The sequence below is a fragment of the Vigna angularis genome, chromosome 1 (genome assembly GCF_016808095.1).
Source record: "Vigna angularis cultivar LongXiaoDou No.4 chromosome 1, ASM1680809v1, whole genome shotgun sequence".
Lineage (NCBI taxonomy): Eukaryota > Viridiplantae > Streptophyta > Magnoliopsida > Fabales > Fabaceae > Vigna > Vigna angularis.
The window spans coordinates 15961807-15988617 of record NC_068970.1 but is presented as its reverse complement, the minus strand read 5'-3'; the positions used below and the strand labels follow the sequence as shown (position 1 = coordinate 15988617).

The following is a 26811-nucleotide window of genomic DNA, read 5'->3' as shown; positions in this document are numbered from 1 at the left end:
AATTTTATCTTACATTCTAGATGTATTGTTATTTACTTTTATTGGTAAGATCTTTAATAAGAGGCATGTAGCTAAAATAATGTTTCCATGTAATATTTTAATTGTTTGTGTTGTTAACAACATTTAATCATATTGGGGTGAAATCTTGAGTAATTGTATCATTGATTTATATATATGGTTGTATAATTGATTTGAACGTTATGTTATACCACGAACACAAATTTGGATCAAATATGTGTTGCATGATGAATTGGTGGTTGAATATGAATATGATATGAGATTGGGCAAGACTCTCGTGGAAAGATTCTGTGTTTGGAATTGGTTAGTGTATACTCTAACAACTATTCAATTTTAAAGAATGATGAGTTATGTGGTGAAATGAATAAAATGTCATAGTCTATGTGCCGATTTTAGACATATGTATTAATGGGCTAATGGTGTGAATGATATGATGTATTGTATTGAAAATGCCTTTGTAAATAGTAGTCGAGGCTCCCACAAGTGTACAACCTTTCATGATTTTGTATTAATGTTTCATCTAGATGATTGAGTTATGATTATTGCATGATAATATGATCATGCATATTTTATTTTATGAATGATTTGTTGTATGTTAGTTCACCTGTATTTATTTGTGTTTGTGTTATAATAACGTGTGTTATATGGAAACAAATGATAAAAAAATGACTAATCCAATATAAGTAAAGAAAGGAGTAAAGAAAGGAGTAAAGAAATAGTGGAAAATAGTTTATAATCATTTTATGAGTATTTTTATTTGAAATTAAAAATATGTATCTTCCATGGATGTATGTTGTAATAATGGTATATCATGTGTAACTATAAAATATTAAAGGTAAGATAAATAGGATGTTATAACATTTTTTATAAATTCAAAGGTGACCATAACAATTAGAGGTTACATTACCTTCACAATGATAAAAAGTATTATTTTATTTTTTAAGAGTTTATTTTCGTAAGAAATTAGTTTGACTTAGTTTATTTTTTTAAAAGAGAAAAGAAAGGTAAAATATAAGTTTAAGCAAACACTAATTTATACTTATCCTGATATCCAGACGATCAAACACGAAACTGGTTGATTTCCATATTGTCCCAAGAAGTGGATCATCTCACTGAAGAAAATGTTGGCCATGAGAGTGTTAACCAAGTGCAGCTCCCATGCCAAAAGTTACAAACCCTATCTCACTCTCAATTTCATCGCACATCAGCACCACGGTCAGTACCAGACCCGTCGAAATCTTATTCTTGACACTTCCCCTTCCGAATTCGTCAAGCTTCACAGACTCACCGGCCCTGATTCTGGTATATTATCTTTTTCTTACCCCCATTCACCTTTACAATGTATTTTTTTTTCATTTATTCCAGTCTCATTTCTTTTATTTTTACAGGAATTGTCCAAATTAGCTTGGATAGGCCTGAAGTAAGAAATGCTATTGGGAAAGAGATGCTGCGAGGCCTGAGTCAGGCTTTTGAGTTGATTAATCAGAAATCTTACGCTAATGTTGCTATAATCAGCAGTTCAGTTCCTGGGGTATTTTGTGCCGGGGCCGATTTAAAGGTTAATTGTTAAATTCCCTATTGTTCAATCTTCAAAGGAAGGAGGCTTGGGTGTTTATAATTTATGTGATTCTTTTTCCTTCTGTGGTGACTGTGATCATAAACTAAATTTTTTCAAAGCATAATTATTGGACATAGTTTGATCCATTTTGGAACGGGTTCTTGCTGTTAGTTAAGGTAGTGTGGATTTAATTTACATATTATGTTATTGGAGAAAAGTCATCCTTTCCTTTAAAGGTTCTGTGTTTATTGGGCTGCAGGAACGCAGGACCATGAGTCAATCAGAGGCTAAGACTTTTGTGAATTCTATTCGCTCCACATTTTCATTTCTAGAGGTTAGTTGAAATCATTCATAATTTTGTTTTTGTAATTACTGGATCACATTATTGTATTTGGGTTTATTGGGCTGCATTCTAATATTTGTGTTGTGTACTTATCCACATAAAATACCAAACATGTATTGGTGTTTAATTCTATATTTCTATTCTGTTTCACATTCTTTTCTGGTATTGTTTTATCATTTTGGGGATTTGGGGAGAGGTTATTATGTAGCTCAAGAGCTGACCCAACTTTCTTTTTCTTTCATTTATAGTCCGTCTTTGGGTGGTACTAAGAAATATTGGTGATGAAAAATCTCCAATTGGATTCTATCGCGTTCTTTTCCTCTGTCTGTACTTCATGTGTGTCATAGCATCTCTGTTTTCCCATTTCAATTATACTACTCCTTGAAATCAGGATAATTTTTTTTCTCTTTATTCAGGTGGTTTGTGTTCCAACTATTGCTGTTATTGAAGGAGTAGCTCTTGGTGGTGGACTTGAGTTGGCTCTTGCATGTGATATTCGAATATGTGGTAGTTTAATATGCTGTATTTATTTTTTATATTGAATTCTATTTATTTGGTTGCTTCTGAATGTGACGCCAGTATCAGACATTTTCTTCACTTGTTTTTTCTTTCATGGTATAGGAGAAAATGCTCTCATGGGTTTGCCAGAGACAGGACTTGCAATAATCCCTGCGTATGTTTGTTTCATACTATTTTTCTTCAGCCTTTTTCATAGTGTGTCTTTGACGCCATCTATTTCTGTCATGTATCTCTTCATATCTGTTATCTAATAAAGTAAAAGATTAAATCTCAAGATAGATTGTGGAGTATATTTGAAATATGTAGACAAATATGAATTAATGGTGAATTTGAATTGTTTTTAATTTTTTGATGAATGCGTGTAGTAAGGTCAGCTTGATGATATTCTTGTCATTATTGATACAGGGCAGGTGGATCTCAGCGATTACCTAGATTGGTTGGAAAAGCAATTGCAAAGGATATTATATTTACTGGTCGAAAGGTTGATGGCAAAGAGGCACTGTCCTTGGGTATGTTGATTAGTCACTCAGCTCCTTTTATCTAATTAGTAAAGACATCAAAACAGAGATTTTGAGGAGGAAAATCTGGAGAATACACCGTATATGCTCATTGTTTCGGCAAACTTATATTTCACTTGAAAAGAATATTCAAGACATTACGAAGCAAAAGTCTATGTCCATTGAACTTTTATCGTTTTGGTGTTCATCACAAACACTTAGCCATTTCCTGTTGAACTCCAGTAAAGCAAAGAGAAAGGTTACTGTTGTGCGACTTTCTATAAAATAACGAATACAAAAAATTTCACCTGAAAAATTGGTAACTTCTTAATGCTTCTTTTCACAAATAAAGCATAAACATTTGTTTTTTATTCCTCCACAAACAGCACGATGGTTGCCTAAAATTTTATCTGTACAGGTCTTGTTAATTACTGTGTTCCTGCTGGTGAAGCTTATTCAAAGGCACTTACAGTTGCTCGGGATATCAATCAAAAGGTATCTCCCTCAGAAATATATCACTCTGAAACTGGTATTATGGTATAGCTGTGGTTTGTGACATTTAGAAATGCGTGGATCAGGCCTTTTGTGCCGTTGAATGTCCATGTATAAATAAATGGTCGTGACTGATATTTCTAAATGTTGGTTTTCCATTTTGTTCTTTTGAAGAAGTTGATTTATTAAGAAAAGGATAAATAGCTCATGTTACAAGTACATTACTAAAAGCTTTACTTCTTGTGCAAAAACCCCACAAATGATTTAGCGGGTGCAATTGATCCCTGTGCTCCAACTGATTTTAACAGGGTCCAGTAGCTATAAGGATGGCTAAAAAAGCTATTAATGAGGGGGTTGAGACTGATCTAACATCAGCTTTGGTCTTGGAAGAAGATTACTATGATTATGTCTTGAGTACTAAAGATCGATTAGAAGGATTGGCTGCATTTGCTGAGAAGCGGAAACCAAGGTATACCGGTGAGTGATTGGGGTGTTCTTTTGCTGATTGTGTCTAGTGAGCAACATCTGTCATTTAGATTAGTCATCTAGAGCCTGTAGTCAACTTCCTAGATGATGAAATTCCGCTGCAATTTCACTGGGAACAATCTCCTCCCATTTGTGTACAGTCATTTAGTATCTAAAGTCACGTACCTTAAGACATTGGCTTTGAGCTTTTGTTCTTTATTTATACTATTGCCACAAAGACTCAACATTTTCTTCTGGAGGTTTTCTGGCAATAAATTAATCTGTTTGGGAACTTGGAGTATAAACTTGTGGTGATTCAGAGTAAAAAGTAAAGACCATTGTATAATTAAGCAACCCTCAAGAACATGTATTTGTTTTCTCTCGTAAGACTTTGGTTAACGTTGAAATTGAAGGAGACGAAGGAGGAAGATAACGAAATGGAATAGAGTTACCGTCTCATTGTTAATTTCCTTTTGCGCTTAACTATATTTTTAATCGTAGTAAAATGAGTTTTGACTTTTATTTCTATATAAAGAAATTGTTTTTCATATTTGTATAATTTGAAGCAATTTTTTTTAGTCCTTATAAAATGTATGAATTTTCATTTTAATTTCTTTTTTTTTTCTTTTCAAAATTTGAAATCTCTAATTTTAATTTCTAATATCCATTTTAACGTTGATAATAACATCATGTATATTTACCCCGATCTTACAAGTATTTTTTTAATTGCGTTATCTGTAGGCATAATATTATAATATTAATAGGTACTAATTGGATTATTACTTAACATTTCGCTAAATAAATACATAGTTAACCATGATCATATGATATTAGAGATAAAAATAATAATTTTCAAATTTATTCGGATTACAAAAATAAAGAATATTTAATGATATAATTAATATTAGAAAAATTCGTTGATCTCAACCCCCAAAGCCGGGACAATAGAAAGTGGAATAATACGAAATATATTTCTGTCATGGTACATTTTATTTTAAATATTCTAAACAGTGAAATTTAAAATTACATATTTTAATCGCATTCTATTCTCTCCATCGATGTAAACTTAAGAAGAAGAAGAAGAGGAAAGCAGTTAAGAAATAGATAAAATAGAGGGAGATGTGTTAATATTTGGAAGAGAAGGGTCAATCTATATTACGAGAAAGATACTTTTTAATAATAATAAAAGAAACTAAAAAGAAAAGAAATGGTGCGATTATGAAGCAGGAGGTGTGAATATCATGGATTTTGCATTACAGATTTACGTGCTAAAACTACGCACGTTGCAGAGGCTCAATAAGGCCCACGAATTCAATCATATATAGTAATCTGAGTTCTGAATGTTTAAGAGTGAGTGAGAAGAAGAGAATAACGTAGCAGCAGTAGAAACTAAAAAGAAATTAGAATGGCGAACAGTTTTCTTCCTCTTGAAGCTAACCCCGACGTCATGAACAAGGCATTCTCTCTCCTCCTATTTCCTTGTCATTGAACGAAATGTTTCAATCATGCCTTCAATTATGACGGTTTATTCATGGAACAGTTACGCATATAACAAATTTTGTTACATTTTGGATTTACAATTTTTTATTCTATTTGGCAGCGTGAAATTTAAGTGTTTTTTTTTTTTGGATGAATTACAGGTCCTTCGGGGTCTTGGCCTTCCAATGGAGGAGGCAGAGTGCTGTGATGTTTTTGGCTTGGATGAAGAGCTTCTGGAAATGGTCCCGAAGCCAGTTCTTGCCGTGCTTTTTCTTTATCCCATTACCGCAAAGGTTAGTTTCAACTCACGAAACATGTGAGTTTTTCTTTTACCAATTTTTATTTCTACTGTCAAGTCATTTTCATATCTTTTGCTTCTGATTTTGTGAGTGTTTTATTTCCTCTTATAAGTCTGAAGAAGAAAGGCTGCAACAGGAAAATGAAAAAAAGGTGAGTGCCTGAGTGGGTATGTCTATTTATGGAGTATTTTCATCTGTCTGTGACTATTCTTTTTCCCTTATTCAAAGCATTCCGCATTTAGTTCGGACTGTAAGGTATTATAAATTATAGATCGTCTTACAAGCTTAATTGGTTATTTTATTAAATATCGTCCAATAAATCTGAATTTTAGGTAGCATATGTCTTATAATTGATTTTTTAACTGCGTGTCTTTCTATGAAGCACCTGCATTTAGTAGGATTTTTGTGTTGTTGTTTTGCTGTAGGATTATAGCAGTAAAGTGTACTTTATGAAGCAAACCGTGGGTAATGCTTGTGGTTTGATAGGTCTGCTTCATGCACTTGGGAACATAACTTCCGAAGTCAAGCTTGGTAGGCTTTTAACAATCACAGCCTTTGTTTAAGTTTATAGTATGAGCCATTATATTTTATTCAGTTTGTGTTGCTCTTGATCAGTTGAAGGGTCATTTTTTGACGAGTTCTTTAAATCTACTGCCAGCATGGATCCATTGCAGGTTGTTTATTTCTTCTTACCCGAAACTTTTCTCTTTATTTCTCATATTTCATAAATGCAAACAGATGACACTAATAGCCAGTTAAATATAATGCTAATTTGGCATTTTCAAACTTGCGTATTTTGCAGCGGGCTGCCTTTCTGGTGAACGACAGGGACATGGAAGTTGCTCATTCAGTAGCAGCCACTGATGGCGATACAGTGGTATTTTATTTGTTAAATTTAAAGCAATCATAATTGAGGGGGGGGGGGGGGGGGGGGGGGGGGGGGGGGGAGGGTTAACTCATGAAGAGATTTAGTTTGGTCCCGCATCCTCTAAATTTCTTTGTAATTTTCTTCTCTTATTCTTAATGACTTTCTTGTGGGCAAATGCTGGTGCAACAGTAAGGTAACCTTATGATGTAGAGGTTATGGGTTCAAAATTTGGAATCTATCCTTTAACTTTGCTCCCCAAACCCCATTATGGGGAAGTGTAATGTAGTGGGACATATATAAGTCAAAGGGAAGCATTTTTATTGAATATGTGAAGAAATGCTTAAATCATCTTTCCATGCAATTTTTGTGTGTGGATAGAACAAAAGGAATGGAAACTATATCCTGAACAGCAAGACCCATCAATATGAAGTGTTTAATACTAATAGCTCTTGTGTTGGATGATTTTGCAATTTTTACTGAGGTTTTAGGAGATATAACTATCAGAATGCTGTCATACCATGAGGCAAAACATGGATAGTATTGTAAATATAGATAACAACCCTCTCTGCCTTGCAATAACATAATTGTTTTTTTCTAACTGTTTACTTTCTTGTCTTACAACGTTTTTTCTTCTAATGCAGGCATCAGATAATGAGGACCCTCATTTCATCTGCTTTGCCTGTGTGGAAGGTAATTTCTTTATATAGATAACTGAGTAATATTTTGTGTCTGTGTTGTCTTCATAAAAAGAGCAAAACAATATACCAAGATGTGATTGTATCAACAACACCACTATAGTGTAACAAAACTGCAAAGAGCAAAGGAGTCATTACCTAGAAAGGAGGATGAGAAAGACGTAGGGGTGGGTATCAGGAGAGGCTCAGGGCCCAAGATAACTAGTTCCAAGTTGAAGGATTACTATTGGCTGAGGGAATAATATATCAGGCCGTTAGGGAGAGAGAAGAGGGTGGACGTGTTGGAATCTTCTCTCTCTGCAATTTCTGTTTTCCTTTCTGTTCTTCTACTGTATTTTTTTGTCTGTGTTATGTTCATAAAAAGAGCAAAACAATATACCAAGATGTGATCGTATCGACAACACCACTATAGTAGGCAAACTAAATGTCGAAATCATAAACCAGCTATATTTAAAGGATATAACTAAACTATCCATGATCCTATTCATGTCTAGTTGACTTTGTTCTCCTTTAGTAGTTGCAAAAAATTCATTTGATTAATTTCTCGGCAATTGTATGATATGCAGGTCAACTGTATGAGCTTGATGGAAGAAAGTCAGGACCAATATCTCATGGTGTATCATCACCAAGTACTTTATTGAGGGTAAATTTCTTTCGATGTTAGGACTATACTTTTATTGATGCTTAAAAACAAGTATTTAGCGAAAGGAACTGATTTAGTTTGCAAATTCTAGTAATTCTGTTGTTACTTTGAATTTTAAATGATGGATGAAGAAACAAGCAAATTATAGGTAAGTGGCTCTGGCATTTGGAGCACCCACCTCTTATGAGAAAATTTACAGATAGCTAGTGATTTAAATTTGAGTTTGTAAAGTTAGTGAGCAAAGAGGCTTCAGAAAGAAATCGTATTTGCTATTTTGGGAATACCTATTTTACACGAAATAGGCTAAAGCTACGCAAATTGTACATAGGAGATTGTTTTTAAAGTTGCAATCATCAATCAGGATACAATTCAGAAATTACCATAAACATACAACATTTACAGCTACTGGCATTTAGTGCCACCTCCTATGATGACCAAGATCCTCTGCAACATTGCCCCTCAACCTGGTGAATAGATGTTAATCATTCCTAGCTTACCAAATACGAATTCAAACCTAAATGTTGACAGGCTTTGGTAAGTCCCCATAAAAACAATTTCACATCTGATATGATTGCTATAATTTTTGACATGCTTGTTTGATCACGCTAGCAAGCTTGCAAACCATGCTTGTGCTAATTCACTGTTACTACATAGCTCCATAGACCTTTTCTACAGAATTTTAGGTCTTGTAGAGCCTCTCAATCCAAATCAATGTCATAAACATTTTATGATTGCCACAAACGTAGCATCCATACTTCTCCCTACCACAATGGAGATTGCATTTTGGTTATCCTTGTAACAAGGTTTCCCCATGCCTTTGTGCTTGTTCTATAGCCTATTCCCAGTTGTTTACTAACTTCAGTTGATCTAGGTCTAGCCCAATTAGAATTTGCAAACACTTCAATAATTCCTTTGACTAGAGTTCCCATGGGATATTTCAATATATAGTTGCTGCCTCTAGATGCCTTTCAGTTGGAAAATGCACAAACTAACTGTATGCAGTAGATAATATTGGGCTTTGTAAGTGTCTAATATATCAAGTTCCCTACAACTTTCAGCTCTATTCCCAGTCTACTAGGCATTCAACCTTTGGACTTTCCCACTAATTTCTCTCTACTCTCTAAATGAGTAATGGCTAGCCACTTTTTGTAGTCCCTTTTTGGACAAGTCAAGGACATATTTCTTGAGTATAGGAAGCAGCTGATATAGGAGTACAAGGATCCAGTGGTTCATTAGAATGTAAGACAGCCTCTCCATAATATTTATCTGGAACATTAAGGAATGGGATACCTCTAAAAGGTGTCCGTTCTTGCTTTCTGTAACCACGTTTTGTTGAAGGGTGTAGATGCAAGAGCTTTGGTGAAGAAGAATTCTCTAGCTCCACATTTCAAAAATGACTTTTGACAATGGCCACATTGTAGTAGTGCCCACCATCGATTTTCATTCCCTATTTTTTTCTATATGACTTGTTTCGAGTACTAACCGATAACTAGTTAGTACAAAACTTGGAGAAGTTGTATCTGGTCTAGCAGGGAAGATTAGATATAACCCATTTTCTTCTCTCTTGTAACATCCACAAAATGGAAGGAACAAAAAGTAGAAGGAACTGTGATGAATTTATAGGTTGGTTGGTAGGGGAGAAAAATGCAAGAGGAAAAATGTGTGCAAAAGGACAAATACTCTAAATAAAAAAGTGATGTATTGTGATATAAATAAGGGTATTAGTTTCGTTTACATTTCAAGCTCCCATTCTTTCCTTTTCTGCCAAAGTGGGAAAGAACCGCTTTTTAGTGTGTAGACCATATAAAATTTGTAACATCACTAAACAAAAAATACTCCTAAATTTCTTTCCTTGTATCATTTCTTCCATTTTTATGTTAAAACAATTAGATGCATGGGGAAAAGTTTTTTTTCCTAGTAACCTTTGATTTTGTGTATGACCCTATTTCGGTCTTGCTAGAAATTGAACATATGCTCTTTTTCCATAAATTTGGAAAGCCAGATTGTTTTGTTTGTGTGATGTCATTTAATTTTGTAGAATAAACTAATCAACTCTTGGTGACTATAGCGTACACATTCACATCAATCCTAGTTTATTGACAACAAGAATGGTATAAAAATAGGAACCGGTTAGGGAAGAAAGACAAGTATAATGCAAAACAAGCATCTGATGATAACCTAAGTAACATAATGAGGAGAAAGATTGAATTAAGCGAAACCCTTTTTAAAAAGCAAATGGGAGGTCAATCTTATAAGGCAGATAGGTGAATGAGTTTGGCTCTAGAGGAGATTACTTGAACTCACCATTAGTGACTGATGGTAAAAAGGCTAGAAGCTTGCCAAATGATTAGGGGTGTGCAAAATAGATGAAGTGATAAACAAACTGAACTGTTATAGAATTGAATTAAATTGTAAAGGCAATTTGCCCAAATTAAACCAAACCTCGTGATGGCAAAGGCGAACTGAATTGAACCATTTAACAATTCAAACAAATGGAATTGCTTTGAATTGACTGATCTGTTTGAACTATCCGCAGTGGACATCTTATTTTGAAGCATGTATTTCACTCTTTTTCAATTTTACAAGTTATAGTTTAATTCAATTCAAGCAGCTCAGTTTAAGGGCATTCTGGTTTTTAAAGACTATATTAGAAAACTGAATTCAATTATTTTTAAAGAATAGTTAAGGTTTCTTAACACAGTTTGGCACTAGTTCTGTTTTTCTTAAAAACTCTAATGATGATAATACCATAGAACGTGTAGAGAAGGTGGATCATCTAAAAGTGGGACATTTTTGGTTGGAGAAAGTTAACAAAGATAGGAGGAAGTGTGATATGAGTCTCCTTATACTAGCTTGAAAAGAGTTTTAAGAATTTGACTTGTTTATCTTTTAGGATTTAATAATGAAGATGAAACTCGAGGATGCTCTTCGTTGTATATGAATTTAATCCAATAGGATTATATAAGTGTGCAAGTTTACATCGAAGGAAAGAACATGAACATAGAACAAGATAAGTACAAACTATGGAGATGGAATGAAGAAGCCAATTCGGCATTGAAAATAATGGAAAAGGAAAACTTATAGACTGATGGGGTTGTCACACCACCTAGAGAAGATACAAGATAAATGATGATGATGTTGTTACTTGATCCAAGGATGCAAGATAAGACTCAAATAAGAAGATAACTTTCTCTCTTTTAAAGAACTCTAAAAGCTCTCAATTGATTCATTATTCAGAAATTGTTTACAAAGATAAGTGATGGCTATTTATAGCTTTTTTTTATTAAAAAATTCTAAGCTAAATGTAACTCAAATGTACCTTGAAATCAAATGCAAATTCTAAATCTAATATCCTAATGTGTTGGTCAAAATTTAACGAAGCAACGGAGGGAAAATTTAATTTTCAAAATTCAAAAGGTGGGGTCCATGTTTGAATCACACTTGCCATTCCTAGTATTTTCCTTGAATTATCTTTCCCTCTTGGCCAAGAATTTGGTGGGCTACAATTGGGGTTGGTTGACTTCAAATTGTTCCTTGTTTCTTTGTCTTCCAATGCTCAAAGCCCCTAGCCTTATTGGGCTCAATAGACACATACAAAAGTTAATATTTACACCTATTTTACAAATAAAAGAAAACACAATGAGAGTAAATTTTATTCTATAAACATGATGTTCTTGGGCTCTAGCGATAATCTTCGAGGTAAGTCAACAATCTCTGGAGATTGGGCAGTTGGCTGATTCAGTGAAAAGGGGCCAAGCTTTAAAAGGGACTAGAAGCGAGATCCACCAACAAAACTATCTGATGCTTTAGTCTGTAAGAGAGTATGGATCGTATAAGTGTATAAAGTATTTAATGCTGAGTAAAATTGTCCTTTTTCATGTTGTAGAGTACATACATGTATAGGATTTAATAGACCTATCAGTTATGTTAATAATTTATATATGATAATAAGATGATGAAATAATAACAATATAACAGAAAGATAATAATAACTAATTATATTAACCGAACTTGGCTCGGGCCGAGGCAATCCAAACTTTATGTTTGAAAGTAAGCCTCTTTATTTAAAAACGGCTTTGGGCCTTGACTGATTTGGGCTGAGTATGTACACAAGCATTTTATTTATTTAAAACTGATTAAGATCTTCCTCATTAATGCACTCCTCTAAGTGTTAAGGTAGTTGAGATAGACTCAATCAGATGACGTGGAAGCTAATAAAGGAACACACTCAGACCAGATAACTGCAAACTGATAAAGGGTTGAGGAGTAACATTTATAACCCATTCAAGCCCAAATATAGCCAAGGAACAACTCACGTGAGAGTGATATAAGAGTTTATCAAGCCTAGGATCAAGGTTATATATCAAATATGTTAAACAAATAACTAAAAGGGGACTGGGTGGAGTGACCAGTAGGAAAGTAAAATAGAAGTATTTTTGTCTATAACAGAATAAAGCATCTTGTTGATAAGATACAAGTAGTAAGAACAGCACATCATCTACAAAACGGTCAGCAACTCCAGGTTAGTGTTGTATCATTCGTTCTCTTAAAAATGTAAGTTCCTTCACTAATTCCTTGCGTTGATACCATGTCAAGAGAAGAGAGAAACAAGATAATGATGTAATCCACGTGTTTGAAATACACAGCCAAGATTATTGTGTGCCTAGAGTATTAAAATAAGGATGTAAACAATTAGTTAGTCGTAATCATCTTTTTTACATTCTCTTTATTAGTGTGTATGTCGGCTATATACACAACTACTACTGGATGTCGATCAACCGGCTGCCTATGGGATATAGTTAAGTAACCACAATAATTTGGATATTTGTTTAGTAGAAAATCTGGTGTTTCATGCCATGGCAAAACACAGAGCTCCAGTATCATTTCATTATAGAAAAGTTCCTGTACTTGTGACAAGGCCATTTTCAAATATATTATAGAAAGACTTTGGTTCAGACTTTGGTATTCGAAAACTTTAGAAACAACTATGTGTGACAAGGTCCATAGTGAGGCAGAATAACCAAGGGGGAACGATAAGAATGTCATTTTTTCTTCCTAGCAATGCCAATAGCTGCCAGCCTGCTGCCATATTTCTCAAAGCGGTGGGATACATTTTATCTGTACCATTGTCATGTATTAATTGAGAAAGAATTGTCTTATAGAGGAGATTTTGTGCAGTTAGAGCCCAGACTAGTAGCTTGTGAATGTTATTTCTGGCACCTATTTATACTGTGGCAAACACTATGAATATAGGATTTGGGTGTTTTTACTATAATGAGTACATTTGGGAGGGCTGAAACCCATTTTCAACCCTTGGAGATCCTAGTTATTTGATCATTTCTGAAGCTACTGGGTTTACTATCTTTCATCTTGCATGCTTCTTTCTCTACTACACTATTTTTAGTTAGTAATATGTATATAAATTTACGACAGGATGTAGCTAAAGTGATCCAGAGCATGATCCAGAAAAATCCAGATTCCCTCAATTTCAATGTCATTGCAATATCAAAGAAATCCGGAGATGGACATTAAGGTAGTTAATTTGGGTGAAGCAGCTTTTGATGTCATCTGCTTTATAATCTTCAGTCATCTGCAGTTTTATTCACTTTAACTTTATTTACGTTTTTTTATTTTCATTTGGAGGCCTATCAAGTTGAGCATCTTTCGTTTCAAATAGATGATGCAGTGCTAGTAAATTTGATCTTAAACAAACTTTGACCTTGAAGCTCTGTTTTTACTGGCGATTTTTCAGTTTTTTTTTTCTTTTTAAAATAAGGGACAAAAATGTTGAGACCAAATTTTAGATTGTTTCATCTACACCTCTAATTATTTCACCCTGCACTTTTAATTATTTTTTTTTAATCTCAAAATAGTAAAACAAAAAATCATACACCTCATTTTTTGTACTTAATATTGAAATTCGATAAAAAAAAATTTATCAAATTTTGAAATTTTTGAAATTCGGTGAAAGAGTTCTCAAGGTTTTATCAAAATCTGATAAAAAAAAATTTTATTCTTTTTATTCGATCTTGAAATATGTTAAAATTTTCCGTTGAATTTTAAAATCTAATGAAGATAAATTGGATGAAGAAAAATGTAACTTTTAAAGTTATTTTAAAAAATTGAAAGTGTAAAATGAAATGGATGGAGATGCTGGTGAAACTGTCCAAATTTTAAAATAAGATGGCTTCACAAATTGTTGTTCCAGCCCTACAAAAGAATCGGTGGATCAACCTGCATCATTTAAGAGGCTTTTTCTTTTAGTACATCTATATAATCACTTTCTGCACTTCGTTACATGCAAATATATTAAACAAGTTTTTCGATTACACATTTGAGAGTCATTCTAGAAAAAATAAAAATTATAACCAGATCCTGAATAAGTGATGACGAAAATGATTCTTTGAGGTTTTAATATGTTTTTTGGAAATGTTTTCTAAAATATATTAAAAATTTCTTGGTCTACACAATTCTGAACAAATATATTTCAAAATTCCAGGTAGCGCAACTCTTGAAATTCCATACTAACAAATTAATAGTGAGTTTGGAAATATGGTGTGAATGTGTCAAATTAAGTCTAGTTACTCAAGAAAACGAATAAGATATATTTGTTAGTTTAATTTGTTTAAATTCATTAATAATGGGTAGCGTATAAATTATTTAGATTTAATAAATTTTTCTATCTGTCAACTACTGATAAATTTTTTTTTTCAATTGAGTCTTTGTTAAATTTTTCTGTTACATAATGTGATTGTTAACATGTCACTTTGTTAACAGTTATTTTATTATTTTAAAATGTTATAAATTATAATTTATGAGCTTATAATTTTAAAATTCTAAAATTTATAAGGTTGAAGTTTTATAATTTAATAATTTATAATTATATAAATTGTTAAATTAAAAAAATATAAAATTAAAAAAAATATGAAATTACAAACTATAAAATAATAAAATAATAAAAATTTTAAATAATAAAATTATAAAATTATAGAATTATAAAGCTACAAAGCTATAAAATCATAAAATTATAGAACAATAGAATTATAAAATTATAAAATTATAGAACTATAGAATTAACAAATTATAACATTATAAAATTATAGAAATATTAAATTATGAAATTAAAAAATTTATAAAATTATATAATTATAAAATTATAAAGTTCCGAAATCATAAAAATTTTAAATTATAAAATTATACAATTATAAAATTATACAATTATAAAATTATAAATTACAAAAAATTATAAAATTAGAAATTTATAAATTATGAAGTTATAATATTTTAAAATTATATAATCATAAATTATAAAATTATAAAATAATAAAAAATAAAATAAAATAATATGTTAGAACTATTCAGAAAAGACAAAATAACAATGAAGTAACCTAGTTATCAGGAACATCACTTAATTAATAAAAAAGATTTAAAGAAAAAAACTTAATTAAAAAACATAAATTGATTAAGTATATTTACAAAAAATTATTAAGAAATTTTTTAATTTATGATAAATTTAAATTCGGTTATTTATGATAATGTAAATATTACTTCAAATCTTTCATCACCTAAATTATTCTTAAAAAAAACATTATTTCACTGTTGTTTCTCAGACATTTCATTAAAATAGTATAAATACTATTAAGAAATCATCACTAAATCAATAAAATAAAATAGTTAAACTCTAAAAAATATAAAATATCCATTATCTAACACAATTATAAGTCTATTATATATTTACAATATCAAAATATAAGAAACCTAAATGTTTACATAGGATTTCTCAAAATACATCTATACAACATCATTTACTCTAATTCAGCTATATAGATATATATATATATATATATATATATATATATATATATATATATATATATATATATATATATATATATATATATATATATATATATATATATATATATATATATATATATATATATATATATATATATATATATATATATATATATATATATATCTAATTCATTACTTTCCAAAGCCTGCTCAACCAACCAAGACGTCATCACTTTCTGCTCACACCATTCATTCAAAAATAAAGAAACACACAAAGGGTAAGTTAATGTAAAAAGAAGCAACCATTGAATATTAAGATTCATCGTACAACTCATCTCATGCAAAATTAAACAAACATCGTAAGCATATCATGAACATATACTTGACAATCCGGATAAAGTATGAATGTCGAATTATGACGAGTCATGCATTTGTGGTGGCCTCTACTGTTCAGCATAGTCATTGCCAATGGATTTCACCATATCACACACACAATGTTAGTCCGTTTCGCGTCTTAGGCCATAATGGAGCACCTACACTAGGACCTCTTGTTACTCTCACCACAGACATCACTTATGAATGATCATTAAAGTGTCAAGATAACCCCCAAGACTGAGCTTCCTACATTTATGCACAACTTGAAACAACCACTTATAATTTCTCCTTAGAAACTCTTATTCAATCGCACCTTAATACATACCTTAACCTAATTCATAATCCTTAATAACATTTCATAAACAAATTAAACATGTCATGTTGTACCAATCAATGCCTAAGATAAATCAGAAAAGCCAACAACATGAAACAAAAAAGAGAGAAAACCAAAGACACTAGCCCTGAGTGGCACATCCTTGCTGATGAGCTTCATTTTTCGTGCAAACCTAGCGCTTGAGCTTCACCCCCTATAGCTGAGCATTAAACCTCTCGGTTTTCTGGCGTTCAAACTTCGCTAGCTATCGTTGAGCCCCACACCAGAAGACTAAAGACCTCTAATTTGACCTTAGTTGTTCCCCATACTTATCTAAATGATTGAAAAGGCATCCTAGAAACCGTGAATGATTTAAAAACAAGTTTATAACTCAAATTAGATACACTAAACCAACTTGACTACTCCAAATTACCTAAACTCACTTTTACACTTTCTAATACATAAATAAACAACATAGGGGTCTAAACTAGACCCCTATGTTTTAAATAGACAAATTAATCCGGTAGGGAATTTATTATTTATTTGAGGGAGAAATTAAGTTGGTATCAATATTTTTATTCATTTTTCAAACCATTTTATTAGCTTGGTTCAAATGATTAAAATATTACTATTTTTTTAATTCTCTATTTTATTATTTATTTATGCAAGATTCTTTCATGGTTATCGAATAAAAGACTAATTTTATATCAATGCGTCATAAAAATATTTCTTGAATTTTAATGAATAATTAATTATTTTGTTTAATATTTAGTTTTCAATAATCATCACCTATCACATTATGTTTCTCATCAATTTTTTCCATAAATATGATGAAAAGAAAAATCCATCGTAAACACGAATAAATTAAGACACTTAGGAAAAACAATTCAAAATGTTAAACTATAATGTAAAGCAAAAAGAACAAATGCTTCCTGCACCCCCAGGTTTATATTAGTATCTAGACCCTTTATAAATAAAATAAAGGAAGGTGCTTTATTATAAAAGTGAATAATTGATTTGAATCTTTACAACTTAATAAATTTTTTGGGATATGAGAAATTTAGACATATTATATATTAAAATATCCCAAATTTTCATAACATTCAACTAATAATACAAAACAGTTAACTCATTGTTCATTTATTAATAATTGGAAGCCAAGGGCTACGCAAAGATACTTTTTAATAAAACAAAAAAATTAAACAGAAAAAATAAAATGGTGCGATTATAAAGCAGGAGGTGTGAATATCATGGATTTTGTGTTACAGATTTACTTGCTAAAACTGTGCACTTAGCAAAGGCCCAATACGGCCCACAAGTTCAATCATATATAGTAATCTCAGTTCTTCTGAATGTTTAAGAGTGAGTCGAAGAGAATAACATAAAGAAACTAGAAAGAAAGAAATTAGAATGGCCACCTTAGACGAACGCCCATCTGCGAAAAGGTGGCTTCCTCTTGAAGCTAACCCAGATGTCATGAACCAGGCATTCTCTCTCATCCTATTTCCTTATCATTGAGCGAAATGTTTCAATCATGCCTTCAATTATGATCGTTTGTTCATGGAACAGTTACGCATATAACTAATTTTGCCAAACAATTTCTCGCTTTCATTTTGGATTTACAATTTTATATTCTATTTGGTAGCGTGCATAATTTAAGTGTTTTCTTGGATGAATTACAGTTCCTCTGGGGTCTTGGCCTTCCAATGGAAGAGGCAGAGTGTTGTGATGTTTTTGGCTTGGATGAAGAGCTTCTGGAAATGGTTCCGAAGCCAGTTCTTGCTGTGCTTTTTCTTTATCCCATTACCGCAAAGGTTAGTTTCAACTCACGAAACATGTGAGTTTTTCTTTTTCTAATTTTTATTTCTACTGTCAAGTCATTTTCATATCTGTTGTTTCTGATTTTGTGAGTTTTTTTATTTCCTCTTATAAGACTGAAGAAGAAAGGTTGCAACAGGAAAATGAAAAAAAGGTGAGTGCCTGAGTGGATTTGTCTATTTATGGAGTCTTTTCATCTGTCTGTGACTGTTCGTTTTCCCTGATTCAAAGCATTCCGCATTTTGTTTGGACTGTAGGGTATTATTAATTATAGATCGTCTTTCAAGCTTAATTGGTTATTTTATTAAATAGTGTCCAATAAATCTTAATTTTAGGTAGCATATATCATATAATTGAATTTTTAACTGCGTGTCTATCTATGAAGCACCTGCATTGAGTAGAGTTTTTTTGTTGTTGTTCTGCTGTAGGATTATAGCAGTAAAGTGTACTTTATGAAGCAAACCGTGGGTAATGCTTGTGGTACGATAGGTCTGCTTCATGCACTTGGGAACATAACTTCTGAAGTCAAGCTTGGTAGGCTTTTAACAATCACAGCCTCGGTTTAAGTTCATAGTGTATCAACCATTATATCTAATTAGTTTGTGTTGCTCTTGTTGTTATCAGTTGAGGGGTCCTTTTTTGACAAGTTCTTTAAATCTACTGCCAGCATGGATCCATTGCAGGTATTTTATTTCTTCCAACCCAAAACTTATCTGTGTTTCTCATATTTCATAAATGCAAACAAATGGCACTAATAATGCTATTTGGTATTTTCTAACTTCCTTGCAGCGGGCTGCCTTTCTCGAGAATGACAGGGAGATGGAAGTTGCTCATTCAGTAGCAGCCACTGCTGGCGACACAGTGGTACTTTATTTGTTAAATTTAAAGCAACAATAATTGGGGCGGTATGATCTGATGTAGAGGTGAAACAGATAACTGATGTAGTAATGAGGAGAGATTCAGTTTGGCCTTCTTATATTCTAGTTATTTGATGTTATCATTATTCTTTGGCAATGATAAATAGATACCAAAGTAAGGACTTTTACATAACACAGTTTTAATTTGTAGGTTTTTTTATAATGAGTAGTCTTGGGAATTAGATTTATTATCTTGAAAATCTTAGTTGTTTGTTATTATCATTATTCTTTCAATATGATAAACTGATATTTATGCTGGGACTTTATTTAACATCCTTTTTTAGGTTCTTCTGTGATGAGTAGTCGTGGAAATTAGATTTGGGCTTTTACACTAGAAATTTGAACAAATGTTGAATTTAAGTTGTTATGTACAAAGATGTTTCTTTGAAAACTAGTCAAATAAATTATGAGAAGATACCAACCCATTGTAGTCAAACCCTGCTTCCTACTTGGATTTTCCTTCATTTAAGTTCTATGAATTACACACAGGGATTTAGCTTTATGAGCCAAAAAAGGGAGCTAATACATTTATTTTTACTGCAATGTGCATTATATGCCAATATTTGATGCAATTGATTAAAGAGTAATAATCCTAATCCTATTTTTAAGGGGGTTTACTTGGTCTAGTTGCTTAGTGAGATAGAATTTGGCAATTGGCTTCTATTTGGTGTGAGTAACATGGTTTTTTTAAAGGAATTTTTTTAGCAGATACTTGGTGGGATTGGATGCTTTGCAACTTCTGATTCTTTTTTGTATTTTATTGTTCATTTTTCTATTATGGTTCCGTATGCTCCAATTTTTATTTGTAATTTTCTCCTCGTATTCTTAATGGCTTTCTTGTGGGCAAATGCTGGTGCAACAATAAGGTTGCTTCCTTATGATGTGGAGGTTACAGGTACAAATCTTGGAAACTATCCTTTACGTTGTCTGGTAAAGGCTACGTACATCTGTGCTCCCTAAACCCCATTGTGGGCCATATTTTTCCATCCTGATGAGTTTCTTCATTGATAGATAAAAAAGTGAAAATTATATAGGTCAAAAGGAAGCATTTTTTTTGTATATGTGAAGAAATGGTTAAATCATCTTTCCATGCAATTTAGTGTGTGGATGGAACAAAATGAATGGAAAATATATCTAAACTGCAAGACCCATTAATAGTGCTTAAAACTAAAGCACCTGCGTTGGATGATTTTGAAATTTTCACCGAGGGCTTTAGGAGATATAACTATCAGAATGATGTCATACCGTGAGGCAAAACCTGGATAATATTGTAAATATAGATAACAACCCTCTCCACCTTGCAACAACAAAATTGTTTCTTTCTAACTGTTTCCTTTCTTGTCTTACAACTATTTTACATTACAATGCAGGCATCAGATAATGTGGACACTCATTTCATCGCCTTTGCCTGTGTGGATGGTAATTCTTTATGTTGATAACTGATTAACTTTTTTTGTCTGTGTTATGTTCATAAAAAGAAAAATTTTACCAACAACACCACTATAGTAGGCAAAGTAAATGTCTAAATCGTAAACCAGCTATATTAAAAGCTATATGTATGATCCTATTCATGTCCAGTTGAATTTGTTGTTCTCCTTTTGCAGTTGCAAAATATTCATCTGATTAATTTCTCAGCAATTGTATGATATGCAGGTCAACTGTATGAGCTTGATGGAAGAAAGTCAGGACCAATATCTCATGGTGTATCATCACCAAGTACTTTGTTGAAGGTAAATTTCTTTCAATGTCAGGGCTATATTTCTATTGATGCTTAAAAACATGTATTTAGCTAAAGGATCTGTTCTAGTTTGCAAATCCTAGTAAATCTTTTGAATTTTAAATGACGGATGAAGAAACAAACACAAACTGTAAGTGATTATGACATTGGGGGCACCCAAATCTTAGGAGAAAATTTACAGATAGCTAGTGACTTAAATATGAGTTTGTAAAGTTAGTTAACAAAGAGGCTTCAGAAAGAAATTGTATTTGCTATTCTGTGAATACCTAATTTACATGAAATAGGCTAAAGCTTCCCTAATTATAGATAGGTGATTACTTTTAAAGTAGCAATCATCAATCAAGATACAATTCAGAAATTATCATAAACATACAACATTTACAGCTACTGGCATTAAGCACCACCTCCAATGATGACCAAGAGCCTCTCCAACATTCCACCTCAATCTGGTGAATAGATATTAATCATTTCTAGCTTACCATATATGAATTCAAACCCAAATGTTGACAGGCTTTGTAAGTCCTCATGCATCATGGTTCCATGATATAGAAGATATTGATAGTTTGATAACCCATAAAACAATTTCATATCTGATATGATTGCTATCAACTTTGACATGCTTGTTTGATCATTCTGGACAGGCTTGTGAACCCGTCTTGTTACTGATTCACTGCTACTTCATAGCTTCATAGACCTTTTCTAGAGAGTGTTAGGTCATGTAGAGCCTCTCAATCCAAATTAATGGCCATAAACATTTTATGTTTGCCACAAACTTAGCATCCGTACTTCTCCCTGCTACAAAGGAGATTGTATTTTTCTTATCCATGTAACAAGGTTTCCCCGTACCTTTGTGCTTGTGCTATAACCTTCTTCCCAGTTGTGGACTTACTAACATCAGTTGATCTAGCTCATTTAGATTTTGCAAACCCTTCGATAATTCCTTTGCCTGAAGTTCCCATGGGATATTTCAATTTACAGTTGGCTGCCTCTGGATGCCTTTCAGTTGGACAATGCGCAAACTAACTGTATGCTGTAGATGATATTGGGCCTTATAAGTGTCTAATATATCAAGTTCCTTACAACCTTCAGCTCGTCTACTAGACATTCATCTTTGGATTTTTGCTACTAATTTCTCTCTACTCTTTAAATGTGTTATGGCTGGCGACTTTTTTTAGTCCCTTTTTTTACAAGTCAAGGACAAATTTCTTGAGTATAGCAAGCAGCTAATATAGAGTTTATTAATGAGAACTGTCGTAAGACAGCTTCTCTTCATAACTTTTATCTGGAACATTGAGGAATAGAATACCTCTAAAAGGCGTCCATTCTTGCTTTCTGTAACCACACTTTGTTGAAGGGTGTAACATTCCAAAAATATAGAGTAAAACCATATCATAGAATACTCACGATTAACAATATTACAGTTCAGTTTTGAGAGAAAAGGGAGTACGTTTATGGCCGAACGGCCTTACAAAAATACTACAGAATTTAAACTTTACAAAACGAAATACTAAACTGAACGGTTCTTCAAGCTAACTACAATCGAACGGTGTACAAAAAGATATATACACAAACCGAACGGTCATACAGTACTATGTACAAACCGAACGACCCTAATTTAAGAAGATGGGGGCTCCTCGCTCAGCACTTGCTCCAGGGAGTCTTCATCGCCTTCTGCTCACATCCAAAAGATGATCATTACAGTGAAGAGAACGACCGAACGGACAGGGAATGACAAGACAGAAAAGTAGGGTAAGCTAGAGTAATTTAATTAATCCATACAACACATTATTTAACAAAGATAAAAACCAGCAAAGAAAACAACATATCAACCATACAACCATCATGTACATGTTTCAGGCAATAACCGAGCACACAACAAGCAAAGACCGACCATGTAAACTTGACCATCCGGATTGTATAAATTGTGTAGCTAGACGTTTTTGCACCCAGGTGGTGTAGTAGCTGGGATACTCTCAACAGCTACCACCCGAGGTAAGTCCGTTATGTTGTCGCCCATCTCACCCTATGGACTAGGACCTCCTGTTGTTCTCACACATGAGTTACTCCTCTCTACTTGAGAATGAGTAATCATAGAATATCAGGATAAACGACACTTAGCATGACCACATTCATACTTTACCATTCCAAACCATTCATGAGACATTCCGCCTTGGAATTCTCTTCCACATTACTTTAAAGCATTTTCATACACATTATATTTTCACTCATAAGACCGAACGACTCTGTGAACGTTGGAGACCGAACGGAAGTACTGCTTTAACCTATGAACATAACCGAACGTTAAACCCCTGAACCCTTTTTAACTTACACCGAACACTATTGGCTTACGCCGAACGCTACTGGCTAAGACCGAACACTATCGCCTTAAACTGAACCCTTACAATTTATACCAATCGCTACGTACAAGACTGAGTTCTCTTTAGAAGTCCGAGTGCCAGTACAAACCGAACACTCTTCAAGAAGCCGAGTGTCAGTACCAACTGAACACTCTTCGAGAGATCGAGTGTCAGTACAGACCGAGCACTCTTTAAGAAACCGAGTACCAGTCTAAGGCCGAACACTCTTTAAGAATCCGAACGATCATGAACTGGAGAGCCTCTAAAGAGACTGACCTAGTTATGACCAAGAGCAGAACAAGGCCAAACGGTCAACACTAACCATTTCAGTGTTCTGCGTAATTCTGCAGAACTTTTGCAGAATTATGAACAACACCCAACGTGACCATTTCTAAACACTTTGGCTAACTTCTAATCCTCAAAACTTGAATCATATATCAATTCACACCTAATCAGATATACTTAAACTTCAAAAACACAAATCTAGAGAGTTTCATGACAAATTTCACCTCCATTTACACAAAATAAGAACCCAAGGACCCAAAGTCAGATTTCTCACTTTTCATACCTTACAGAAGAACTTAAAGGCTTTAACAAGTCTAACTAAACATGCTCAGACACAATTCATTACCTAATTTCATTTCTAGCCTCAACTTCTCAATTTCACTCATTCACTTTCTCTAACCAAGAACAAACCGAACACTATTTCAGCAGAAACCAAACAGTTCACAGGTCTCGGTCATACACACAAATCAGCAACACAATCATTCAATCATACATGCATACATTCAAACAACCAATTCCAATACAGAAAACGTAATTAAATTACTAGCTTCCCTTACCTCGAATCAAAGAGACCACTTTTACACGGTTCAACCCGAGAACTTCTACAACGGCTACAATTTCTGGTCGGTGCAGCGAAACCAACCGAAGAAACCAAAAGAGAAAAGACTCAGGAACAAATGCAATAACACATGCAAGCCGATCAATGCTTGCATGCACAGAAAACGCAGAGAATTCACAGGAAGAAGGTTCAGACCTTACCAGCTTCAAGAGAGGATTTTGATTGGTGCAAAGTGAAGCCCTTAACACCAGGAGTGCTCAGGCACCAACTGATTGTTGATCAGAAGAAGGAAGGAGAAAATTTAGAGAGAAGGTGGAGAAATATAAGGAAATAGTAGAGAGAAGGAGGAGAAAATGTGCAGCAGCTTGGTGGAGAAGAAGGTTGCAGCAGGGAAGTGGCACGATTTTTTCAAAACCCAGTTTAAATACTGTTGTCAAAAACCGTTCGGCCATTCTCTTACTTACACCTGACTTCCACTCTCTGCATGTTTTCTCGGTCTTCACAAAGGGCGTGTAGATGCAAGAGCTTTGGCGAAGAAGAATTCTCTAGCGTCCCATGTCAAAAATTTCTTGTGACAATGGTCTCATTGTAGTAGCGCCTTCCATGGATTCCATTTTCTATTTCATCGTACTTCAACTCTGATTTTTGAAATCACACCAAAATTGTGCATGACAAAGAAGACATAAAAAAAACTTCTACAACGGTTACAATTTCTGGTCGGTGCAGCGAAACCAACCGAAGAAACCAAAAGAGAAAAGACTTAGGAACAAATGCAATAACACATGCAAGCCGATCAATGCTTGCATGCACAGAAAACGCAGAGAATTCACAGGAAGAAGGTTCAAACCTTACCAGCTTCAAGAGAGGATTTTGATTGGTGCAAAGTGAAGCCCTTGACACCAGGAGTGCTCAGGCACCAACTGATTGTTGATCAGAAGAAGAAGGAAGGAGAAAATTTAGAGAGAAGGTGGAGAAATATAAGGAAGAAAGTAGAGAGAAGGAGGAGAAAATGTGCAAAAGCTTGGTGGAGAAGAAGGTTGCAGCAGGGAAGTGGCACGATTTTTTCAAAACCCAGTTTAAATACTGCTGTCAAAAACTGTTCGGCCATTCTCTTACTTACACCTGACTTTCACTCTCTGCACGTTTTCTCGGTCTTCACAAAGGGTGTGTAGATGCAAGAGCTTTGGCGAAGAAGAATTCTCTAGCGTCCCATGTCAAAAATTTCTTGTGACAATGGTCTCATTGTAGTAGCGCCTTCCATGGATTCCATTTTCTATTTCATAGTACTTCAACTCTGATTTTTGAAATCACACCAAAATTGTGCATGACAAAGAAGACGTATAAAAAAAACTGAAATCGTATTTTCCATGGTCGACTTTAGTTCAAAAGTAAAATAAGTCGTACTTGACGTGCAATTTAGAAACAAATTGCGATTTCTTTTCGAAATTACACCAGAATGGGAAAAAACAGTCTATGCGAGAGAGGGTTTGAGATATCATTTTTGTCTTTGTATTTTACTTTCTATCACTAAATGGAAGTTTCGTTCTGCTTGCCCACTCACGTCAAATCCTACAAAAACCCATTATAAGTAGTATCCTTGGTGTATAATTTTTTCTCATAGTTCTCCACCTTCATCAGATTTTATATAGCCTTTTTCTTTGTGCTCCATGTAGTCAAATTTGGGAGGGCTGAAACTCATTTTCGACCCTTGGAGATCCTAGTTATTTGATCATGTCTAAAGCAACTGGGTTTACTATCTTTCATCTTGCATGCTTCTTTCTCTACTAAACTATTTTTAGTTAGTAATATGTGTATCTAAATTTACGACAGGATGCAGCTAAAGTGATCCAGAGCATGATCCAGAAAAATCCAGATTCCCTCAATTTCAATGTCATTGCAATATCAAAGAAATCCGGGGATGGACATTAAGGTAGTTTAATTTGGGTGAAGCAGCTCTTGATGTCATCTGCTTTATAATCTTCAGTAATCTGCAGCTTTATTCACTTTGATTTTATTTACGTTTTTTTTTTCATTCGGACGCCCATCAAGTTGAGCATCTTTCGTTTCAAATAGATGATGCAGTGCGAGTAAATTTTATCTTAAAAAACAAACTTTGACATTGAAGCTGTGTTTTTTCTGGCGTTTCGATTTTTCAGATTTTTCTTAAAATAAGCGTAATGGCAGTGACAAAAATTTTGAGACCAAATTTTAGAATAGGATGGCTTAACAAATTGTTGTTCCGGCCCTAAAAAAGAATCTGTGGCCCAAATTTTAGAATAGGGTTTGAGACCATTTAAGAGGCGTTTTCTTTTAGTCCATCTATATAATCACTTTCTGCACCTCGTTACGTTCGAGTATATTAAACAAGTTTTTTTTTTATTACACATTTGAAAGTTATTCTAGAAAAAAGAATTATAACCAGATACTGAACAAGTAATGATGAAAATGATTCTTTTAAGTTTTAATATGTTTTTTGGAAATGCTTTCTAAAATATATTAAAAAGGTTCATGGACTACACAGTTATGAAAAATTATATTTCAAAATTCTGAGTAGCAATACGGTGTGAACTGTTAAATTATGTCCAATTACTCAAGAAAACGCTGAAGATATGCTTGTTAGGTTAATTTTTTTAAATTCATTAATAATGGATAGCCAAACTCGGTATACATTATTTATGATCTCGTAAATATTAATTAGTTGATATCTTGTATCACCTAAATTTGTGTTTAATAAAACACATTACTCGACTCTGGTCTATCTCCCATTTCTGTTATC

At 33.2% G+C, this 26811-nt stretch overlaps 3 protein-coding genes across 4 annotated transcripts; all 3 read left to right on the top strand.

Annotated features, from left to right (window-relative positions):
- Positions 1-1041: 1041 nt before the first annotated feature.
- Positions 1042-4184, top strand: LOC108333357 (probable enoyl-CoA hydratase 2, mitochondrial). The gene is made up of 8 exons (XM_017568778.2): positions 1042-1320; positions 1407-1576; positions 1836-1910; positions 2336-2426; positions 2541-2592; positions 2844-2947; positions 3354-3430; positions 3736-4184. The coding sequence occupies exons 1-8, from the start codon at positions 1140-1142 to the stop codon at positions 3910-3912; spliced, it is 927 nt and encodes a 308-aa protein (XP_017424267.1). The 5' UTR covers positions 1042-1139; the 3' UTR covers positions 3913-4184.
- A 1041-nt stretch (positions 4185-5225) lies between these two features.
- LOC108337712 (ubiquitin carboxyl-terminal hydrolase 3-like) lies at positions 5226-13599 on the top strand. 2 transcript variants are annotated; one of them, XM_017574290.2, is made up of 9 exons: positions 5226-5348; positions 5533-5664; positions 5783-5821; positions 6096-6201; positions 6286-6344; positions 6473-6547; positions 7180-7228; positions 7800-7876; positions 13310-13599. In XM_017574290.2, the coding sequence occupies exons 1-9, from the start codon at positions 5298-5300 to the stop codon at positions 13406-13408; spliced, it is 687 nt and encodes a 228-aa protein (XP_017429779.1). In that variant the 5' UTR covers positions 5226-5297; the 3' UTR covers positions 13409-13599. The 2 variants fall into 2 exon arrangements, with proteins under 2 accessions (XP_017429779.1, XP_052733847.1); XM_052877887.1 differs by having other exon boundaries at positions 5292-5431.
- A 4120-nt stretch (positions 13600-17719) lies between these two features.
- LOC108332838 (ubiquitin carboxyl-terminal hydrolase 3) lies at positions 17720-26159 on the top strand. The gene is made up of 9 exons (XM_017568141.2): positions 17720-17846; positions 18044-18175; positions 18295-18333; positions 18608-18713; positions 18804-18862; positions 18969-19043; positions 20467-20515; positions 20750-20826; positions 25866-26159. Exons 1-9 carry the CDS (start codon positions 17772-17774, stop codon positions 25962-25964), a joined length of 711 nt encoding a protein of 236 aa, XP_017423630.1. The 5' UTR covers positions 17720-17771; the 3' UTR covers positions 25965-26159.
- The last annotated feature ends 652 nt before the right edge of the window (positions 26160-26811 follow it).